The sequence below is a fragment of the Amblyomma americanum genome, chromosome 4, assembly GCF_052857255.1.
Source record: "Amblyomma americanum isolate KBUSLIRL-KWMA chromosome 4, ASM5285725v1, whole genome shotgun sequence".
NCBI lineage: Eukaryota > Metazoa > Arthropoda > Arachnida > Ixodida > Ixodidae > Amblyomma > Amblyomma americanum.
Genome location: NC_135500.1, coordinates 166,917,362 through 166,935,339, shown reverse-complemented (window position 1 = coordinate 166,935,339; position 17,978 = coordinate 166,917,362). Strand labels below are relative to the sequence as shown.

Here is a 17,978-nt window from a genome sequence, read left to right as displayed (position 1 = left end):
ATGTAAATGCATTTAAGGAGAAACAGGTTCTGGCATACCCGAGGGTGGAAAAAGAAACTATTAGGCAGGAAGCCTCTTTGCTATACCAAAGCCGGGGGAGCGGACCCGGGGAAGCTCCCCTAATCTCCCCTGCGAAGTAGCTGGATAGATCTAGAATTGTGCAGCACATCGAAGCAATCACCGGACTCCCAAGTCAACATCCCTCTTCGCTGACTAGGCGCACACGTGGGGATTGAGGGAAATGACCTGGTTCATCAGCGGTGTCGCGGCGTAATTGGCCGGTCATCCTCAATCCCCTGGCCAAGTTCGGTGACAGGGAACGACACAGAGCTCTACAGGCAACAAGTAAACTGACAGTGCGAACACATGCGAGAGGAAAGTACCTTATCCCTTCCACCACACCCACAACAATCCAGAATTCTTCGCAGAATCCATACCAGTGTAGTGCACTCTCTGCACAGGCTTTATTCAGTTTTAGCAGCGATTCAAGCTTTCCCATTTGTCCTCATGACACGCAGGCACTAAGCATATGCTTTTCACGTGTAAAGCTTCTCAAAACACCACCATAATTTTTCTAATCCCATCTCTCCACAAGCTAGCGCACTTGGCTGAACTCGGCGGAGCTGGATAAATAGCGGGCTCTAACCAAACAAACCACCCACCTTCTGTGGTCTTAATTTGACTCTTGGATAAAGTAATTCCGACCGACCGACGGTGGCAGTACAGGCACGTCAAAACATAAATAGCTCCGACCATGAGACCAGACACCTGTGGCGCAAGAAGCGGAGCACCGCTCGTGTTGCCTCAAGAGCTTTCGAAATATCCAGACCAAGCGCAGTGAAAAAAATTTTAAGAGTCTGAACGGCGAAAGATTAACGCGCACGTCGTGGGCGGCCCGACTTTCGTCTCCGCTGTGATTTCTGCGCAACGCCTTAATATACCGGGAGGGGGGGGGGGTGCAGAAAGCTGACCTGTCGACTCTTGCCTTCAAGAAGATGACACTGTCCTTTTCTCCACGCAGAGTAGACTAACCTTACTCACGTCTACACTGATGGCTTGGTCTCATCCTCCACTTTAGCATGTGCCATGATAATTCGGCAGGGCAAGTCACTATTGAGCAACAAATTTCACACCCGACAACCTCCACTTGATCCAAACTGGCCGCGCTTCGTGCGGCTGTTCAATACATTGGTCAGCAAACACCCCAATGGTGGGCTGTGCTCTGCGATTTGGATATTGCCTTGGTATGTCTGAAACCAACCTTACGCCATGGCGACCATGAGTAACTAGTCACAAAGATCACACAAATGCAGCACCGAATACTGGAAGAAAGGGGACAACTTCATTTACCATTTGCCAGCGCCGGCAACGGCTTATCCACAGTGTTGCTCGAACCTCTTACGGGAGCGTGCACATTGTCCCAATTACACTGGCAGGAGCCGAAGCTGCACGGCATCTACGGACGCTTGCCCGCAACATGACTGCGTGGACAATCCTCGGAGGCTCGAGAGCCCGTTCGCAGAGCCTTTACTTAATCCTGCAACTGAAGCTACCGTCCAGAATCTCCCACTGTGATACAAAGCTGTTGTGTCGCCAGTGGTTGGGAGTGGCGTTAAAGAATGCTTACTCACACCTTCTCTTCAGGCTCTGAAGAGCACGTGAACATTGCGAATGCAAAGAGACAATTCCACACCAACTTGTGACTGTCCTCAGTTCAACCGTGAACGAGTGTACCTGCATACAGCGCTGCGGTGAATGCATTCTCGACTCCTAACGGAAACCAAATCCTGGGGTTTTGGCCCCAACCTACATCTGAGAAGAATGGCACCAAGGCGCTTTTCAAATACTTTTCCAATAGGGACACAGTCCTGAGCTGAAGACTATAGGCCCTGTGTGTGCGCCGTGTGCTCTCACGAAGTAATGACCCCCACGGACACGTTCTATACTATGCATTCCTCTTACCTCTTTCATTGCCTTTTTTCATCCCCCTCCCCTCGTGTAGTGTAGTAAAGCGGGAATTGCATTGCTAACTTCCCTACTTTTATATTATTCTATCACTCACTGTTCTCGAGAGTGAAGCAAAGAAATAACTATGGTATGTCCGGCGCATCTGTTAAGAATTGCGCAATTATATCCGAGTGGTATGGCCAACTATTTAAAGCGCTCTGGGTTAAGGAAATGGGTCCCTGCAGAGAACATCCTAACTCTGAGAACGCAGGCACTCTGAATCCGGCGAGCATTTCACGCGTGAGAAAGCAAACCTCGCCACGGGAACGCGTCTCACGCAACCCCGACGCCAGCGCCGACTGCTCCGTGGTGTCGACACTCCCGAGGGGAATGCACTGGAGCGGTTCGGTGACGTCAAGAAATAAGCACAAGGGAGCCGAAACTGGCCGCCATGATCCTGGCCGCCAGGAAGCAATAAAGACAGCGCAGTGTCACGGCATCATCTGCCTTGCAAATGAGTGTCCAATACGCTCTTTCAGCGATGCCTCGCTGTCAGTCGCTTGCAGTCGAGCGCAACAAAGAAGGCGTTGGATTGTTTCAGACTGTGTGCACCGAGCGCGCTTGAAGAACAAAGAAAAAAAGGTTTTTCCAGAGCTTTATATTTGGTTATTTGTGTGCCATTTTAGCGAAAAGCGTTTAGGGAGCCTCTCTACATCGTGTCAAAAGCAGACGCTTCTGTAGAGGTGCAAGAACGTCCTGTTTGACTTTGTTGTTTTCTTTCTCTCGTGAGGACAAACTTTGCATCTTGTTTTACGCTTCCTTTGTTGTTCTATTGTTCTACCAAAACAAGGACCGAAGTGAAGTTTCGATGGCCTTTTCACTTTGCAGTATGTTTCTGGCTTTTCGCCCGCCTCGCTTCAGTGAGGCGTCACTTTAGACAAGCCTCTTTGTGCATATTCAACGCATAAACATGCCTTAAAGAGCACTTTACTGTGGATTATTTTACAAAGCAATTCTGTTTGCAAAACTGAAGTCACGTTTCTTCTTCTCTGGGAGAAGTAATTAATGATGCGTATTAGGAATGCCCAACCAATATGATTAAAAAAGTAGAATGTAAACCCGTGCCCAAATAAAATTAATTCGACACTTGTGAAATCATTTCGAGTTTCGTTGGATGTGCCTAACGCTAAATAAATGCTACGGCTTCAGTATTCATTATTAATGTGCAAGTAACAAGTCTGACTGATTTTTGTCACGTTCTTCCTTATCGCCTCCAGCCCTCTCCCGCACGCGCGCACACACTCGTCAAGTCACCGAAGGCACTGAAAGTATTTTCCTGCTGCTAAATTAAAAATGCGATAGAAGTCATTAGCACAAAAGAGAATAACCTGGATTTAAGGAAACATATCAGTGGACGAGTAGAAAATTTTTGCAGGTTGGTGTTTAAAGAAAATGATGCGTGCTTAATTTGATAAAAATACCTGCAGTACCTCTATTGAGCACGCATCTAGATATGCATAGTAGCGTCCACCATGTGCAAGGACTGTTGTGAGTTTCGAACTAGGGAAGCATGTAGTGTTAAAGTTGGCGCAAAGAGAGAGAGAGCAGCGCAAGGCAGCGTAACTTACCGGAAACCTGCAGCTCAGTGTCAGTGGTGTCTGAGCCTGAAGTGTTGTTCACGAAGCATGTATAAATTCCGGCGTCTGTCACCGCCACCTACGAAAAGCAAGGTAAAAGTGAGTACATAAAAACATTCCGCAATTTTATCAAGAAATAAATATCGACAACGTGGCCATCCACTTTAAACAGCTACTAGAATGAATGAGCGCTAGAAAATGCCTTAAATAACAACTGTGCTGAAAGATTGCTCTGTTTTTATTTCAATTTCTTCCCAACGTTGCAGCAGCAGCCCTTAAAATTTTGTTTTTGAATTGGATTTTGTGCGGAAGCGAGTCATATTTAAATATTAGGATATGTACTTGCAGTTATCCAACCTTTTCCTACACTATTAGCTCAAGAAGTATAAGTTGCATAAAGGTTTTTTATGTTGATAATTACTGAGAACCTTTATGTGCTCATGCACAGGGTTCTTTCTTTTCTACGCCGCTTCACCCTTCAGCCATCATGAAATGAACGAATATAAAATTGAATTAAAGCTTCATTTTGTAGGGAAACTTCTTTAACTTGATAATAAGTAAAGCGCCTTATAAGGCTATTAAAAAAATTCTTGAAGCTTTCATGACTCTATATAGTGGCAAATTAACCAATACTCCAGTTGCCGATCGCGCGAATGCGAGGATCGAGTTGCGCTCTGCATATTTCTGTATGCCTTTTGAGGTATATAAAGCTGTAAAAATAAACAAGCCCAGTAAAATGAAGTTTTCCAGCTTCAATTTCCGGAGTTTGTTTTATTTTATGCCGTCATGTTTTACGTATTTTGAAATAATGGAGCAGCTCGCCACGCATCGTGGTGTAGCAAATAAAAATACAGGTGTAACACTACAAATGCATTGTAGTTGCATACAGGCACTAAAAAATATCTGGGAGCTACAGAAGGCGGGCACTGCTGCGCTCAGGCTCTTAAGATCCATCACAACTCATAGGTATGTGGTCGAACCCGGGACTTCTAGAGCTCCATGTAAAACCGGACGCCTCTCACAGCCAGTCTCAGTTTGTTCGCTATAGTGCGGAAGGAGGAGGAGGAGGAAACAACTTTGTTTAGTCGCCTGCATAACGACTGAATGGCGCCGCGACGCGGGCCCTGACGTCTTCTCAGCGGGTGGTCTCTGCTCAACTCCAGCGCGTGTTACTTCCGCGGTCGGTCGCCCTGAGGGGCAACGTTCCGTCGGTTTCGCTCGGCCTTTGTCTTCCAAGAGCCGGCGAGACCTGCTGGACGACCCAGGCTTGGATTTCGTGGTCATAACATTCTGCCGCAGCCGCGAGTCGCGGCGGAACCGTACTTGTCGAAGCTTCGTCGGGGAACTTGGTGCAATTCCATAGGATGTGCTTCAGGGCGCGGAAACGAACCGGCATTCTCGGCTATTAGAGAATGCGTGCGAGAAAATAGTGCCGAATAGAAACTCTTGTATACTCCACACTGCTCCGTGTTTAATGGAAACGCAACAGCCCTGCCACCTCCTAGCAATCAACATGATTGCTTTCTATTTTTGTTTTACACTGAGACGACGCTGGGATACAGTGCGCAGTCATGACCGCGTTCCTGATTAGCTGGTGGCCCCTGCACCCAATTTGTTCTTCACCCCTAACAAACTCCGTGGCGGGAGTCTGGGGGGTGGATGCGCCCAGAAGGAGAGCAGGTGGACGTGCACGTGCCTGGTTGATGACGAGCGTGCCGTCCAGGTGCAGGAAGCGGCCCCCCTGCAGTACGGGCAGCGCCTGGCCTCGCACTTTGCGGAACCACTGGTAGCCGGGCACCGGGTTCCCCTGCGCTGCACACGGGAGCTCGGCCGAGCGACCTTGCTCGGCGCGAACTTGCCGCCGGCTGTCCACGATGCGCGGAGACATGGCGAACGACTCTGCGGACGACACAGAAGCAGAGGGAGAGGGGAATAATAGATTAGATGAAGGCAGCACATGTTCCACTAACACATCATGCTGTGGCACCACAAGGCGGACACGCAGAAGAAGAATGTACAGGCCGAAGTGCTCACTCTCAACTGAGCAAACTTCATTGATGCACACATTGCAAATACGAACGGCGTTAAATGCGCAGTCCAGGCGGCTATGGGGCAAGTACAGACAAGCGAAAGTATACGTGATACAGCACCGCGAGTCGAAAAGCAATCACATGGGTTAGCCGTTATTGTTAATATTAACCATTCGTATGTGCTGTGTGCACCTAATAGAATCCGCCCAGCACTCCGTCCCGACTTTTTTTCCTTCTGTGTGTCCGTCTTGTGGGCAGGGGGTGTGACTACATATTGAATCCTTACCAACTCGTCCAACCACCGTTTTGTATTCCAAGTAAGTTGGGGTTGGACGTTTCAGTTTAAACAGAAAAAAAGTAGATAAAAGTATGCCGAATTCTATTTTCGAAACTTGGTCTTAACAGAAAAAGGTCAGAATTATTGACATGCAAAGAATAGCTAGCTGGATGTTGAGGACGAAGTACGCTCAGTCAAAGTACAAATTTAACTAAGCACGGAAACCACAGGCTTGACGCGACGTTGGTATTGTTCAATAATTCAATAAGCAGCGCCTGCAGATGTGTGATTTGAGTTATTGCTTCACTAACATACACGCCTCTGCAGTCGGAGAACCACCGCCTGCTAGTTTACTACGGTTCACTATCACCACCAGCTTGGAGCATTTAGTCAGTTGAGTAGGTTTTTCAACTGCATAAAGCCGGCTGGCACAAAACAGTACAATGGCCGTCAAGAAAAAATAATACGTTCTGGACATCGAGGACTATTGAGCCACCGTTTCATCGCTGCCATCAACACGCTCACCCCGTGATGCCCTGCCCTCTCGCTCAATCCAGCGTGACAACCCAACAATAACATGTCAGCCTAGTTCTTAGATTTAAACATCCACTTTCGGTTTTGTCTGAAGCCATCTTGATTAACTTGCGTTACGTTTTTAACGACGATAGTAAGATTATATAATATATTGCAATATTATATATGTCATATATGTAATAAAGGTTATATATGTCATACAAATCGGCCCGCATAAAGTGCCCTAAAAATATGTGGCTGTAGACGAAAAAATTTAGCTATTAATTTACGTGTTCTTATGTAAGTTGTGTGAGCTGATATCAAAGCTGCATAATGGGCAGTAGAACATGTGTATGCGCTATGGAGAATCGAAGTGGGCCAAGTACACATAGAAGCGCTCCTGGAACATAATTGTTTCAGTTTAGAACAATATGTGATAATGATGCTATAGGAGTGGAAAACTAAATTCATGTGTAATTATTTTTAATTTTTCATTACTTACGAACATTAAATTTTTGGGACGAAGTTCATCAACACCAAGGTGCTCTTTTCTCCTTTTTGCGCGTTTTTTTAGCATATTGTATTTGTTTGTATTTTTGATAAACGTAGCCGTCAAAATGAAGGTATTGTTCTTTACTAAAATGCGATTAGCACTCAAGTGATAAAGAAAAGAACGGTTCCCGCAGAGAATCCAGAATATTTTTGCGCGGGTTCATAAAATTTGACCTTTCCGACTTCAAGTTAAGAACCAAAAACTGTGCATGCTCTATCATGCAATGAAACAAAGAAAAAATATTTTGACAGTTATCGATCTTCTGTGACAGTTGCTTGAAAATGCTCTGAAATTTCTTGCTTTTTCTTGTAATTGAGTTATCGACCCCATCTTCAAATTTCAAAACAAATTTAACCTTAGGGTCTTGTTCTCTGATGGCTGTCTTGCAAGCCGCACAAATTTGGATTACTCTGGAAGCGAATATATTTGCTGAAGCATTAGGAGGCTGCTTATCGATTTTAGTTTTTATTGGCACGTCCAACAAAAATGAGCGATAAGCAAGGCTCAGAGCAGTTTGAAAGTTTTCGGTAATAACCTCCTACAACTCAAAGGGAGGGTAATTTTTAACGATGTGATATTTATGCTTCAACCGATCAGTTTATAGGTCATCTATAACGCAAAACATAATGAACGAAGAAAATACATATCCTGTCAGTTTTCTACTTGCTTTCATCGGTACTGAACGCTAGCTATTACGCCCGAAAATCGCTGTCATACCATCGATAGAAACTTATAACGGAGCCCGTACCGCCAGCGCACCAGTGAGCATGCGCAGATGATGCCCTCAGTGCAATCTGCGCATGCGAAACGGCGGTGCGTTGTGCGCGGTAAGCAGGAGCTGCGGCGGTACGCGCTGTGCTAAATGTCTGTACTAAGTAAATACTGTGACAACGTTTCTGGTATAAATGCTATTTACTACATTGCGAGCAGTGATAAAAAGCATCGGGTAACAGCTAGGTCATCTCTTTCAAATACATTATAGCTCGAGCACGACACTATGTAAGATTAAAGCCGCCGCGGTGGCTGAGTGGTTATGGCGCTCGGCTGCTGGCCCGAAAGACGCGGGTTCGATCCCGGCCGCGGCGGTCGAATTTCGATGGAGGCGAAATTCTAGAGGCCCGTGTGCTGTGCGATGTCGGTGCACGTTAAAGAACCCCAGGTGGTCGAAATTTCCGGAGCCCTTCACTACGGCGTCTCTCATAGCCTGAGTTGCTTTGGGACGTTAAACCCCTATAAACCAAACCAAACCTATGTAAGATTAAGTCTTAGAATAACTTATGTTAGCGCACAATTTTATGTCAGACACATCTTTGCGTTTATTTAATTTTTTTGACAGAAACACCTGCCAATCTAAACTTAATGCAGATTTATGAAATTAGTTGAGTATCTTTTAATGCGCAATCTGAAAAATTTAAAGTGTACTTTCAAATAGTGGTGGGAACAATGGGATAAAAATGCGCTTCAGGATGGTCTCACTAGAGGCGAACAGTGCTAAAAATTGAATTCAGACAAGTTCAAAATATCCTTGAATCCATTCTCCACCACTGTCGTTCACAGGGTCATTAAAGTAGCCTTGCTGCTTCATGCTCTTCCATTGCCATAACCGTTCGCTAACATCCTCAATCACTTGGCGTTAGCAAGAGCGCGCTGCTCGCTCCATCAAAAATGAATTGTGGCCGTCATTGTGGCGCTACGAAATGATGACCGCGCGTAACGGTCAGTTTTACGCTTCATTGACAATGTGTTTTCCTCCGTTAGCTTTACTAAACTAACTCTTCCTTACCCGACGCCTTTCACAGCTACGTCGGGAAAATGGCAAAGTCCAGCAAACTAGCATAAACTTCAGGCAGGCAGTTTCACGGAAAACAAAAGAAAAAAACTTCCGTGTTATTTTACCTGTAACTTTTCACATCCCAAACACAAGAGATTTCGGGGGGGGGGGGGGGGGGGGGGGTATATTGGTTATTTTATTATTCTAGCACGAAATTAATGTAATTCACGGAAACTACGAAACTTTAGTATGTTGAGCAAGAAACATATCTTTGCTCCCGTTCATCTTGCAAAATTACGCACACGTGGCTTCCGCGAAGCCGTCCCCATAAGACAGCATTAAAAAGGAGCAACGATGTTTCAGAGTTCAACCATGCGAACTCTGCCATGTGTTCGCGCTGCCGCCGATGTCTCTGCTCGCAACTTCCGCGTCTGGCAAAGACAGCTCTGCCACGCGGTTAGCATGCTGCACGGAACGTTCTCTGGCGCAAGCAGCAGCTGACACGTACTCCCGGTAACGTCTATGGAGTCGCTCATTGCTCATGCATTTCCTCCTAGGCACGACCACATTCGTTCGATAAAGACAGAAAATGCGAAGGAAGCACGTAGCAAGGGCACCCTCGTCCCAGCAATGACTACAGGCACGGCGAATCTAGGTCACTGGGAGCGCTGGAATGGCTACGATCAGCTCCGATCCTCTAGCTTCTCCAAGCATGCGTCATATGCTCGTTTCATCGCGTGGAAGTTCCCTTGCGTCGTGAGACACAAACTACCTCAGAAGCAAATCTTTTTGAAGCTGCTCGCCCTGAGTTGCTCTACACATAGTTTTCGTGTCCATGTAGTTTTCCAAAATTACCTGAAAAGAAGAGAAGAAACGAAGGCCCAAAGCAGATAAAAATGACACCCGCTTCGCAGGTGTGGAAGAAAAGATAGAATAGGCTTCTGAAGCATAAGTGTGCCCTTAGCATTCTTTGAATTATTGTAGGCAGTTGAGTGTTTAAATTATTTATACATTATTACATTAAAAATGAAATATTAAAATAACGTTCAACTATTTTTGCAGTAGGTTTCTATCTATAGCAAATGCATCACAAATAAATGTTTGGTAATAGGCCCATACAGAAATTCGCGGAGGTATCTCTAGGTGTTCTGCTTCGAGAATAGCCACGTTCTCATAAAGCAACCCGCGTTCGCGGCCAGTTACTAGCCAAGTCGAATAAAAATTTTGCACTTCCCGGCATTCCTGCGGTGTTTGAACGACAGCAGCGCCTGCGCCACAGCGCAGTGACGTAATGCGGGCCAAATGGCTACCGATTCTGTGTAACGCGTGCGGTGACCTATGCCAGCTGCCGAGCTTGTTTCGTTCCTTGATTTCGAATTGGAGATGGTGTTGCGCGTGAATGCACCCACCTCTGACGGTGATCTTCCTGCTCGACGGGCTGTTGACGACTTCACCGGTGAGCCTGTGCTGCGTCTGGCACTGGTAGCGAGACATGGCGTCTGTGGCGTCGACTCGCCGTACGTGCAGCTCTCCAGTCGGAAAGAGGCTGTATCGGTCGCCTGGAACATCAAGGCGGTGATCCGGAAAACATTCGAAAACGATCGGAACAGCTCTCGCGAAGTGCCTTGCGCGTGCACAGAGTCAGATGACGTCTGCAGTGCTTGGGAATAGAGATAATACGAGCGTGCAGGACACTGAGATTTATGGCGCCCGCAGGCGTTGCTTTTGCGTGCCTCTGGAAGTCGTTTGATTGAAGGAAGTAAAAAACTTAAGTTTTGGTTCAGCAGTTTTCTAGTCTCAGTGAGTCTGAAATCTGACCTGCTGCTCATATTCAATTGTACTCCGTGTTATGGACGAAAGCACAGGTAAATCAGCCTATATTCGTATTTTTAAGCACTGAAATCAGGGTATTAAAAAGAAATGAGGCGCAATTTTAACGAAACTCATTTAAAATAATGGGAAAAATACCACTGATTAGCAGTCAGGTAACACAGTATCAAACACATGCAGCCCAGGTTAACATTGTCTGTTTATGCATGATTGGTTTGCTGCTAGGGAGGACGGTCAGGTAACGGAAGGCAGCCACTGTCACACTAGAGCAGTGGTCGTTTGAAAAGTCGAACATATTTAAGGGGCGGTAACCACCTCTCATTCAACTATCAGAAAAATGCAAACTTTTTTTAAAGTTTGCTTGGTTGTGCACTGCACGGGAAGTATGGACAGCATGCGATACTGCTAACTCGACAGCATGCGATACTGCTAACTCCTGCTCAATTCTGAGGCATGTTTTGTTTTGCGTTGGCATGTTGAAAACTCAAAAGTTAGTAGTAGGTACCCAAGCAAAACATGTTTGAAATGGCAGAAATGACCACTAGGACACAGACCTTCACGTGCAATGGTCCCATAATAACTTCACAGTTAAGATCCGAATACTTTAGCTCGTAACTGATTTAGCAGTTGGAGTGAAATTTTTTTTTAAAGTCATTAAACAACACTTTCAAGGAAAAAAATATCCTAAATCCAGCAAACTGCATCCACACTGATGAGCCTGGTTTGAACTGCCTGTTAACGGCTGCCTGTTAGTTCTGATGCAGGTCACGATTAAGCAGATTTTGAGAAATGACCAACGTGCGGGCACAGCCGACACACACCCAAAGAAGGCTGCCACTTTGCTTGATTGTTCGCCGGAAATATAAGTTGACACGTGCGGTAAACGCCGTTTATACAAGTCAGGAGCGTGTAAGCGACCACCACCAGCACTGCAGCGTCATTACCAACGGAGCAAAAACACAATCACGTTGATTACGCAAATACTCTGGCCGCCTCTGAGAACGTTCAAGACCTTTCCCTCGTAGCATAGAGTCTTTCCTCGATAAAAATTGATTAGTTCCTGCCCAGAGACAAACAGAAGTGCACAGCCGGTTCGTCGGCCCTCATCGCCTGGGGGCTCACCAGCCACCGTTCGGACTGAAGGCATTCCCATTGCCATCCAGGCAAACAGAGAGAGCCCTGCGCACCATCCCACACACCGTAGCTCGCAGTGCAAGCGAGGAGTTCGGCTCAGCGCCATTCTTGCTTCCGGTGCCCATGCAATCAGGCAGGCAGGCAGGCACTTTAGCCAAATGCCCCTACCCCTATCCCCAGCTGTAGAGTGGTGGCCGGCGACTGTCGTGAGTAGCTTGCCTTCTATATATACATGTATGGATACAGAGAACCGGGAGATGCCGCAGCATCATTTTTCAGCGGTCGCTGCTCCTGCTGCTGCTGCTGCGGCGTCGGCGGTCTGCTGCGAGCGAATGCGTAAGCAGCTCAAACGGGATTAGCGGTGGCTGCGTGCCGGAATGGCCTGGCCCGGGGATTAGGACCTTTCCGCACCGTTCGCCACGTTCAGTGGCCCCCTGTGGAAGCTGGGGCAACAGTAGAACGAGAAGCAGAGTCTAGTTATCGCGTTCATACCTGTGTCGCACATATTGCAGACACCGCGCCAACCGTGCCGCGCCGATTACTTTACCGGTATAGAGTCGTCTCTCAACCTACACACGTACACAGCACACGCTTCATTGCTTTGTTGAGTTACAGTGCGTTGCGAGGCTAACTTCAGTGTATTTCATATAATGGAACACCCCGACTATTTTTTCATACATTATGGCACGAAAGGTAGAAGAAATGAGCGGGCATCAGTGATCATCTTTTCTTTGTCAAGGTCATGCTCATATTAATATACACGTCCAATTCCAGCACTGCGCTTCAGTGACATGGCTTGGTGGCATGAAGTTTTAAGAGAAACTCTGCAGACTTTATGCAGGCGACCGCGGTCTTGATTTTTTTTCCTGGTGTCTTTTTCTCGCATCTACAGCATACAATAACCAATAATTTCCTGCCTTTAATTTCCGAAGTCTAAGTTAAGCACACAGCTTCTCAGGCGTAACTGTTTTCGTTTGAGTACTTTGCCCCAACCTCCTATGTGATAATGATATGGTGAACAGTGAAAAAAGTTGTCAGATCCTAATTTTTTGAAATTATTGTCGGAGTCTCCACGCGTCAACAGCACTGGCATGTTTTTTTTTTGTCCTCTACCTACCGCATTTATATGCTGAGGTTAGGATGTTTGCTTTTTTGGGCTTCCATTAAAGTCCTGTTCAAAGCAATAGACAATGACAAAACAGCGTGGAAAATTTGGCAGCACTACACGAATGTGCGAGAAACCAGGCAGCTGGCAGCTCGACGTAAGGGCCATCTGCCGTTTAATTTGGGGCTCGCCCATCGAATGGGTCTGAAATACCACGCTGAAGTGTGGGGTGAAAAACCAACGTACCTCGATGGAATCCGGCACTGATCTTGACTGTCTCGTCGATGAGCCACGCTGTGACGGTCACATATTCGCGAACAAACTCAGGCACGTGGCAGCGAAGCACTGCCGTGTTTCCTTTGATGACGAATTCCTCGTAGACCTTTACGTCGTACCGACGCCTGAGTACTGCGCATTAAAAAAAAAGCAGAAACAGACAATATTGTCTCGTTGCCCATCAATCATAAATATCGTTAATGTGTATTTTATAGCATACATGCACACACTGTACATGTTAGTGAAAAATAGAATTATTATTACGCAGGTGGTGAGGACGGAAGTAAATGATTTTGGGCTTTAGAAATGTGAAGAATCGGTAAATGAACGCATTTCGAACGGCGGAAATTACTGCAGTCATGAATAAATGGCATTAGGTTTTTAGGTCACGTGTGACTGCATATACCCGAATGACGAGTGCGCTTATAGCTTACGTATTAAGCGTATAGGAGTACAGTCGTTGGCAGAAGTACAACAAAATTTAATAGCGATGTCACAATGTAATCTTCCTGTAGCTGTGAAGAAACAAGCATGGTGCCTTGAAATTAATATTCTAGCACACTTCTACATCAGAAATTCTGATTTATTTGAAACAAATTAATTCCAGACTACATATAACACAACAGAATTAAAAGATGATGTATACTATTTCACCGCAGTAGGTACGCATGCAGCTTTTAGCACGCAAATACAACATATTTGGCAAGAAAAACAGGAAATTAATTCTCGACACATAGCTGAACGACAGTCAAAGATGAATGTTAAGACGCCTTGTTTAAAATACGATTGAAGCCTTGATATTAAATGCGAAGGAATTAGCTTTCACTCTGAATAAATCTGACGGTCATTGAAATGCTCTGTGCTAGCAGTTCAGCAAAACAAGAATGTATAAAATTTGTAAAAGACAACAATAGGAAAAGTCGGCTGCCGCTCAAACAAAATAAAGAAAGCGGCAGTAAGCACGCACGACATATATAAGCGCTGGGAGAAAAATAAAACGGTTAGCGTACGCCAGTACCATGACGTAAGATCTGCTCAACAGTACTGCTGGCTTGATATGATGCTTATGAAAATCTTTCAGGTGACTGCGAATAGAATAATCGTGCATCTTTGTCTATCGATAAGCGTAAAACTCAGCAAAGTAACGTACCCAGACATTGGTCCTCTGAAACTGCGTGCATTGCTTATCCAAACCCACATAGCAATGTCGCTAAGAAATATCTATGCAATATCACAGAGCTCCGCGTACAACTAAAGCGTACTGCTATGGGCAAACAAAAGGGGAGGATGGACGGCAGTTCAAGAGCTGAGCATTCATTAAACTAAGTATTGTGTCGCATAAAAAAAAGTGAAGCGTGTGCAGCGATTAGTAACGTCCGGAAAAAAAAATCAGTGCCCTCCTGAAAATGGACTAAATCTAGTTTGTTGGCAAACATGTCATTAGGCATGAACTTGACCTAGCTAAGAAACAAATTGTAGAACGAATTTAGATTTCGTCTGTACAGGGGCCCGTTTTCCGTAGGCTGGGTGATTAGTCAGTAATTAGCAAATGGTGACTATGATCAAAGCCCTGGCCTGCTCATTCAGCCTTGACCAGGCTCCAAACAAGAAAGGAAAACCTTTCATAGAAACCGCACATTCACTTGGAACCTGCTTTAAACATTCGACATGGCAATAATTCTCCAAATGAACAAACTAATCTTCAAAGGTGTGCCTTCTTCCGGAGTTAAATATGTAAACAAAACTCGTCTCTGAGCAGGAGAAACGAGATTGGGGCTTCACAAAGTTTCTCAATTAACTTCATTAACGAACTCCCGAAACTTCGTTCGATTGCAAAGGGCCCATTAGAACGCTTTTGATACGACCCGAAAAAGCAACGACTGGTCCTCCGCGCCCCACTTCTGCGTAAAGCGCGCTATATAATATTTTTGTTAGTCGCTGTACGAAAGCACGCATTTTCATTCCAAGCAAGCAGGCAGGCTTCGCGTCCCGTTTTGAAACGGCTCGTTTTTGTTTAGCCATGCGAATTAAAAACATCTGAGAACAACTTGGGCGCATTTTATATGCCTCATTTTCGGTGATTACTTACATTCTTCGTCAGAACAGTTCCCAGAAATTGTGATAAGAAGCAGTGACGTCATTCTTCAGCCAGCCAAGCCCGAGTATACAGCGCGTACTTTATAAATAAGCGTGGTGTTGGCGATTATTCCTGCCTGTTACAAACGCACGTCAATAACTGTGTGGCTCCGCAATCGGCTTTGACGTCCTTTAGAGAAACTTCAGGTCTTTTCTGGACCCGTATTTCTTAATGACCCACCTCTTTTTAAGAACAATAAAAATATAAAACTAACTTCGAGAGTATTAAAACTGCCGATTGGGTACACTGCCGATTGTCCATTACGGTGTACTCCAAACCACGATTCGGACCATGTTTCTTTTGCTCCTCGAACCAAAAAGCGTGCTTTATTGGGTGATTTATATTAAAATACCGAGTTCTTATTGGGATTTTATGCTCCCCCCCCCCCCCCCCCACCCTCTCATCGTAAAATTTAGGGCTGCACTCCAGTCACCGTTATTAGCAAACTAACCGTACTGTTTCAATCCGTACGAGACTAATGTGAAACACGGTTTCGTAAGCTTCAATGTTTGCCGCCAAACCTAAGGCGATTAACGCAGTAGTTCTCGGCACACAGCTGCGCAAAACATGTCGCCAGCCTATTTCGACCAAACGCACTTGTAAGTACTCTAAGCACGTAATGTTTCCCCCTTTTAGTATACCGGTTTTCACGACTGGTGTTTTGTTCGTACACATTGCCAGCGAACTGCCACTAACAAAGCCGAAAACACACATGGCGATCAGCAGTCGCACAACACGTATACGCCAAAACTGTAGCACGCTTATGACTTCCGTACACGTCGCCGTCGGAGGAAACATTGCACGTCGCCAAAAAGAAAAAAAAACTAAAAGATGTGGGAGAATAGAATAAACACGCCGAGCTGTAGACATGCACGTCCTTGCCAGGGCCAGCCACTACGATGCGGCGTGAGCTTATCGCATAATACCTCTTTAAAGCCGAACCTCACGCAGGCGTTAACAAGTTTAGAGTAAAGAAGAAGGCATCGCGTCGTGCATAGCAGCGGAAACAATGGCAGCTGCTGCGGCATAAGAAGTACCGACACGAAAGGCAGCTTGAGAGGCGGTGGCGGCGGCCTGGTGTTGGTTACCGGCCGTCCGGACATCGATACCGGTACGAGGCGCACGCACGCTGGTCATGCCTCGCGCGACTGCAACAAAGCGCGCGCCCGCCAGCCACGGGCGCCTTCGTCCCCCTCCTTCGAGAACGGAAACGCTGCTGAACGCACGGCCGGAATAACAATACGGCGGCGGAGTGTGGGCCGCGCGTGCTCCGCTCGCGTAGGCACCCTTCTTGCGCCGTTGGCCACCGCAGGTCCGGCTCTTGCCGGCCGAACCGCTGCCGGGCGGCGGCCGCTGTAGCTGAGCAAGTCTGGAGCGGCCGCGACTCGTCCTCAGGTGGCGCGCGAGGCTGAGGACAGCCACGGAGTTACTCAAAATTGTGTGGTCCCGTGATGTTATGTAAGCGCTCAGTTCGGTCCGCACCGAACGGTTGGAGCCTCGAATGCGCAAGTGACCACTGCGTCATGACTGCGGACCGCGTCTTTCCAGTTACGTCATCTCAGCTCAAAACAGCATTTGTCAATGCGTTAATAACTGCAGTGCGAAAGTTATTGTTACAAAACTTTTGCGACGAGCACTTAAAATTTATGCGACGGCATTCGAAAGCAGAGGCAGGCGTCCCTGTTCGATTTGAAGGGCAACTGCACCACTTTTTGATAATTCCGCGAAATCCAACGATTCAAATTTATATAAGCTGTAGGTGAAGCATGCCATGTGTTTTCGTAATAGCGTTTCCAACAGTGATGTTATCGATGATTGAATTTTAGGCTTCTCCTCAAAGCACAAGGTGAGTGCGGGCAAGTTTGGTGTGACGTCACGGAAGGTAAGATTTCAATCTACCGCTGTAGTCAACCACACACCGCCATGCCTCATTTGATGCTGCCAAAAACTCTCGCCGATCTTTGCCCTTCGGCGGCGTTCGTTTTTTTCTTTTCCTGCAAAGTAAACGTTTGTGCGTTGGAAATGCAACGGTACCTTCGATTACGTCCTCATGCACCCTCCAAGTTGGTGCTGCGCGATGCGGAGAAGCTTGAAGGCCATCATGATTTTGACCCCCGATTACGTCACTATTTCAAATGCTAGCCCAGAAGCACTTCACGCGCTTTACCTGCAAGTTTCACACATTCGACCCCTTTAAATTCGCCGATTTCTAAAACCTATGCAGTGGCCCTTTAAAGGCTGTAGGGACTTCTACGCAACAGACGGGATACCCGACGGCGGCGTTCTTTGTTTCTTGAGAGAACGTGCGCACTTTAAGCGACGCCCATTTGTGGACACTTCTAGAATACGTGTCTTTACGTGCTGAAACAATGTCAACAAGGACTCCAGAAGCGATACTACCAAACATTATAAAGAACAATAAGATTAGCTGTTATCCGTGTTCATTTGAGAGCGCTTCTTCAGCTGTGGGAATGCTGAGAAGAGCCATCTTCGTATTTGGCCACGATAAGGTTTGGACAAGCGCGTGCATTCTGCTGTGCTATGCTGGGTGCACTGTGATGCTCTCCCTCTCTGTGTACAGATTTAATTGTTGTATTAGTGCGCTGTTCATTTTGTTGGCGATTTATTCTGAGTAAATGTTTGACATTAAGTGTATATGGGCAATAGTAACAACGCATTTCTCGGAAGTTTCCCCAGAGAAAGCTTTCGAGATTTTCGAACGAACGCAAGCCAAACCAGATGTAACGTTTGCAATGACTAGGCACCAG

The 17,978-nt window shown here is 46.3% G+C and overlaps 1 protein-coding gene across 1 annotated transcript in view; it reads right to left on the bottom strand.

Moving 5' to 3' along the window:
- Window positions 1–17,978, bottom strand: part of LOC144128634 (cell adhesion molecule Dscam1-like) — a 222,856-nt gene that overhangs the window by 44,217 nt on the left and 160,661 nt on the right. The window contains 4 exon segments of the mRNA XM_077662175.1: window positions 3,576–3,663; window positions 5,281–5,483; window positions 10,138–10,287; window positions 13,044–13,205. Coding sequence (XP_077518301.1) covers window positions 3,576–3,663; window positions 5,281–5,483; window positions 10,138–10,287; window positions 13,044–13,205 — 603 coding nt within the window.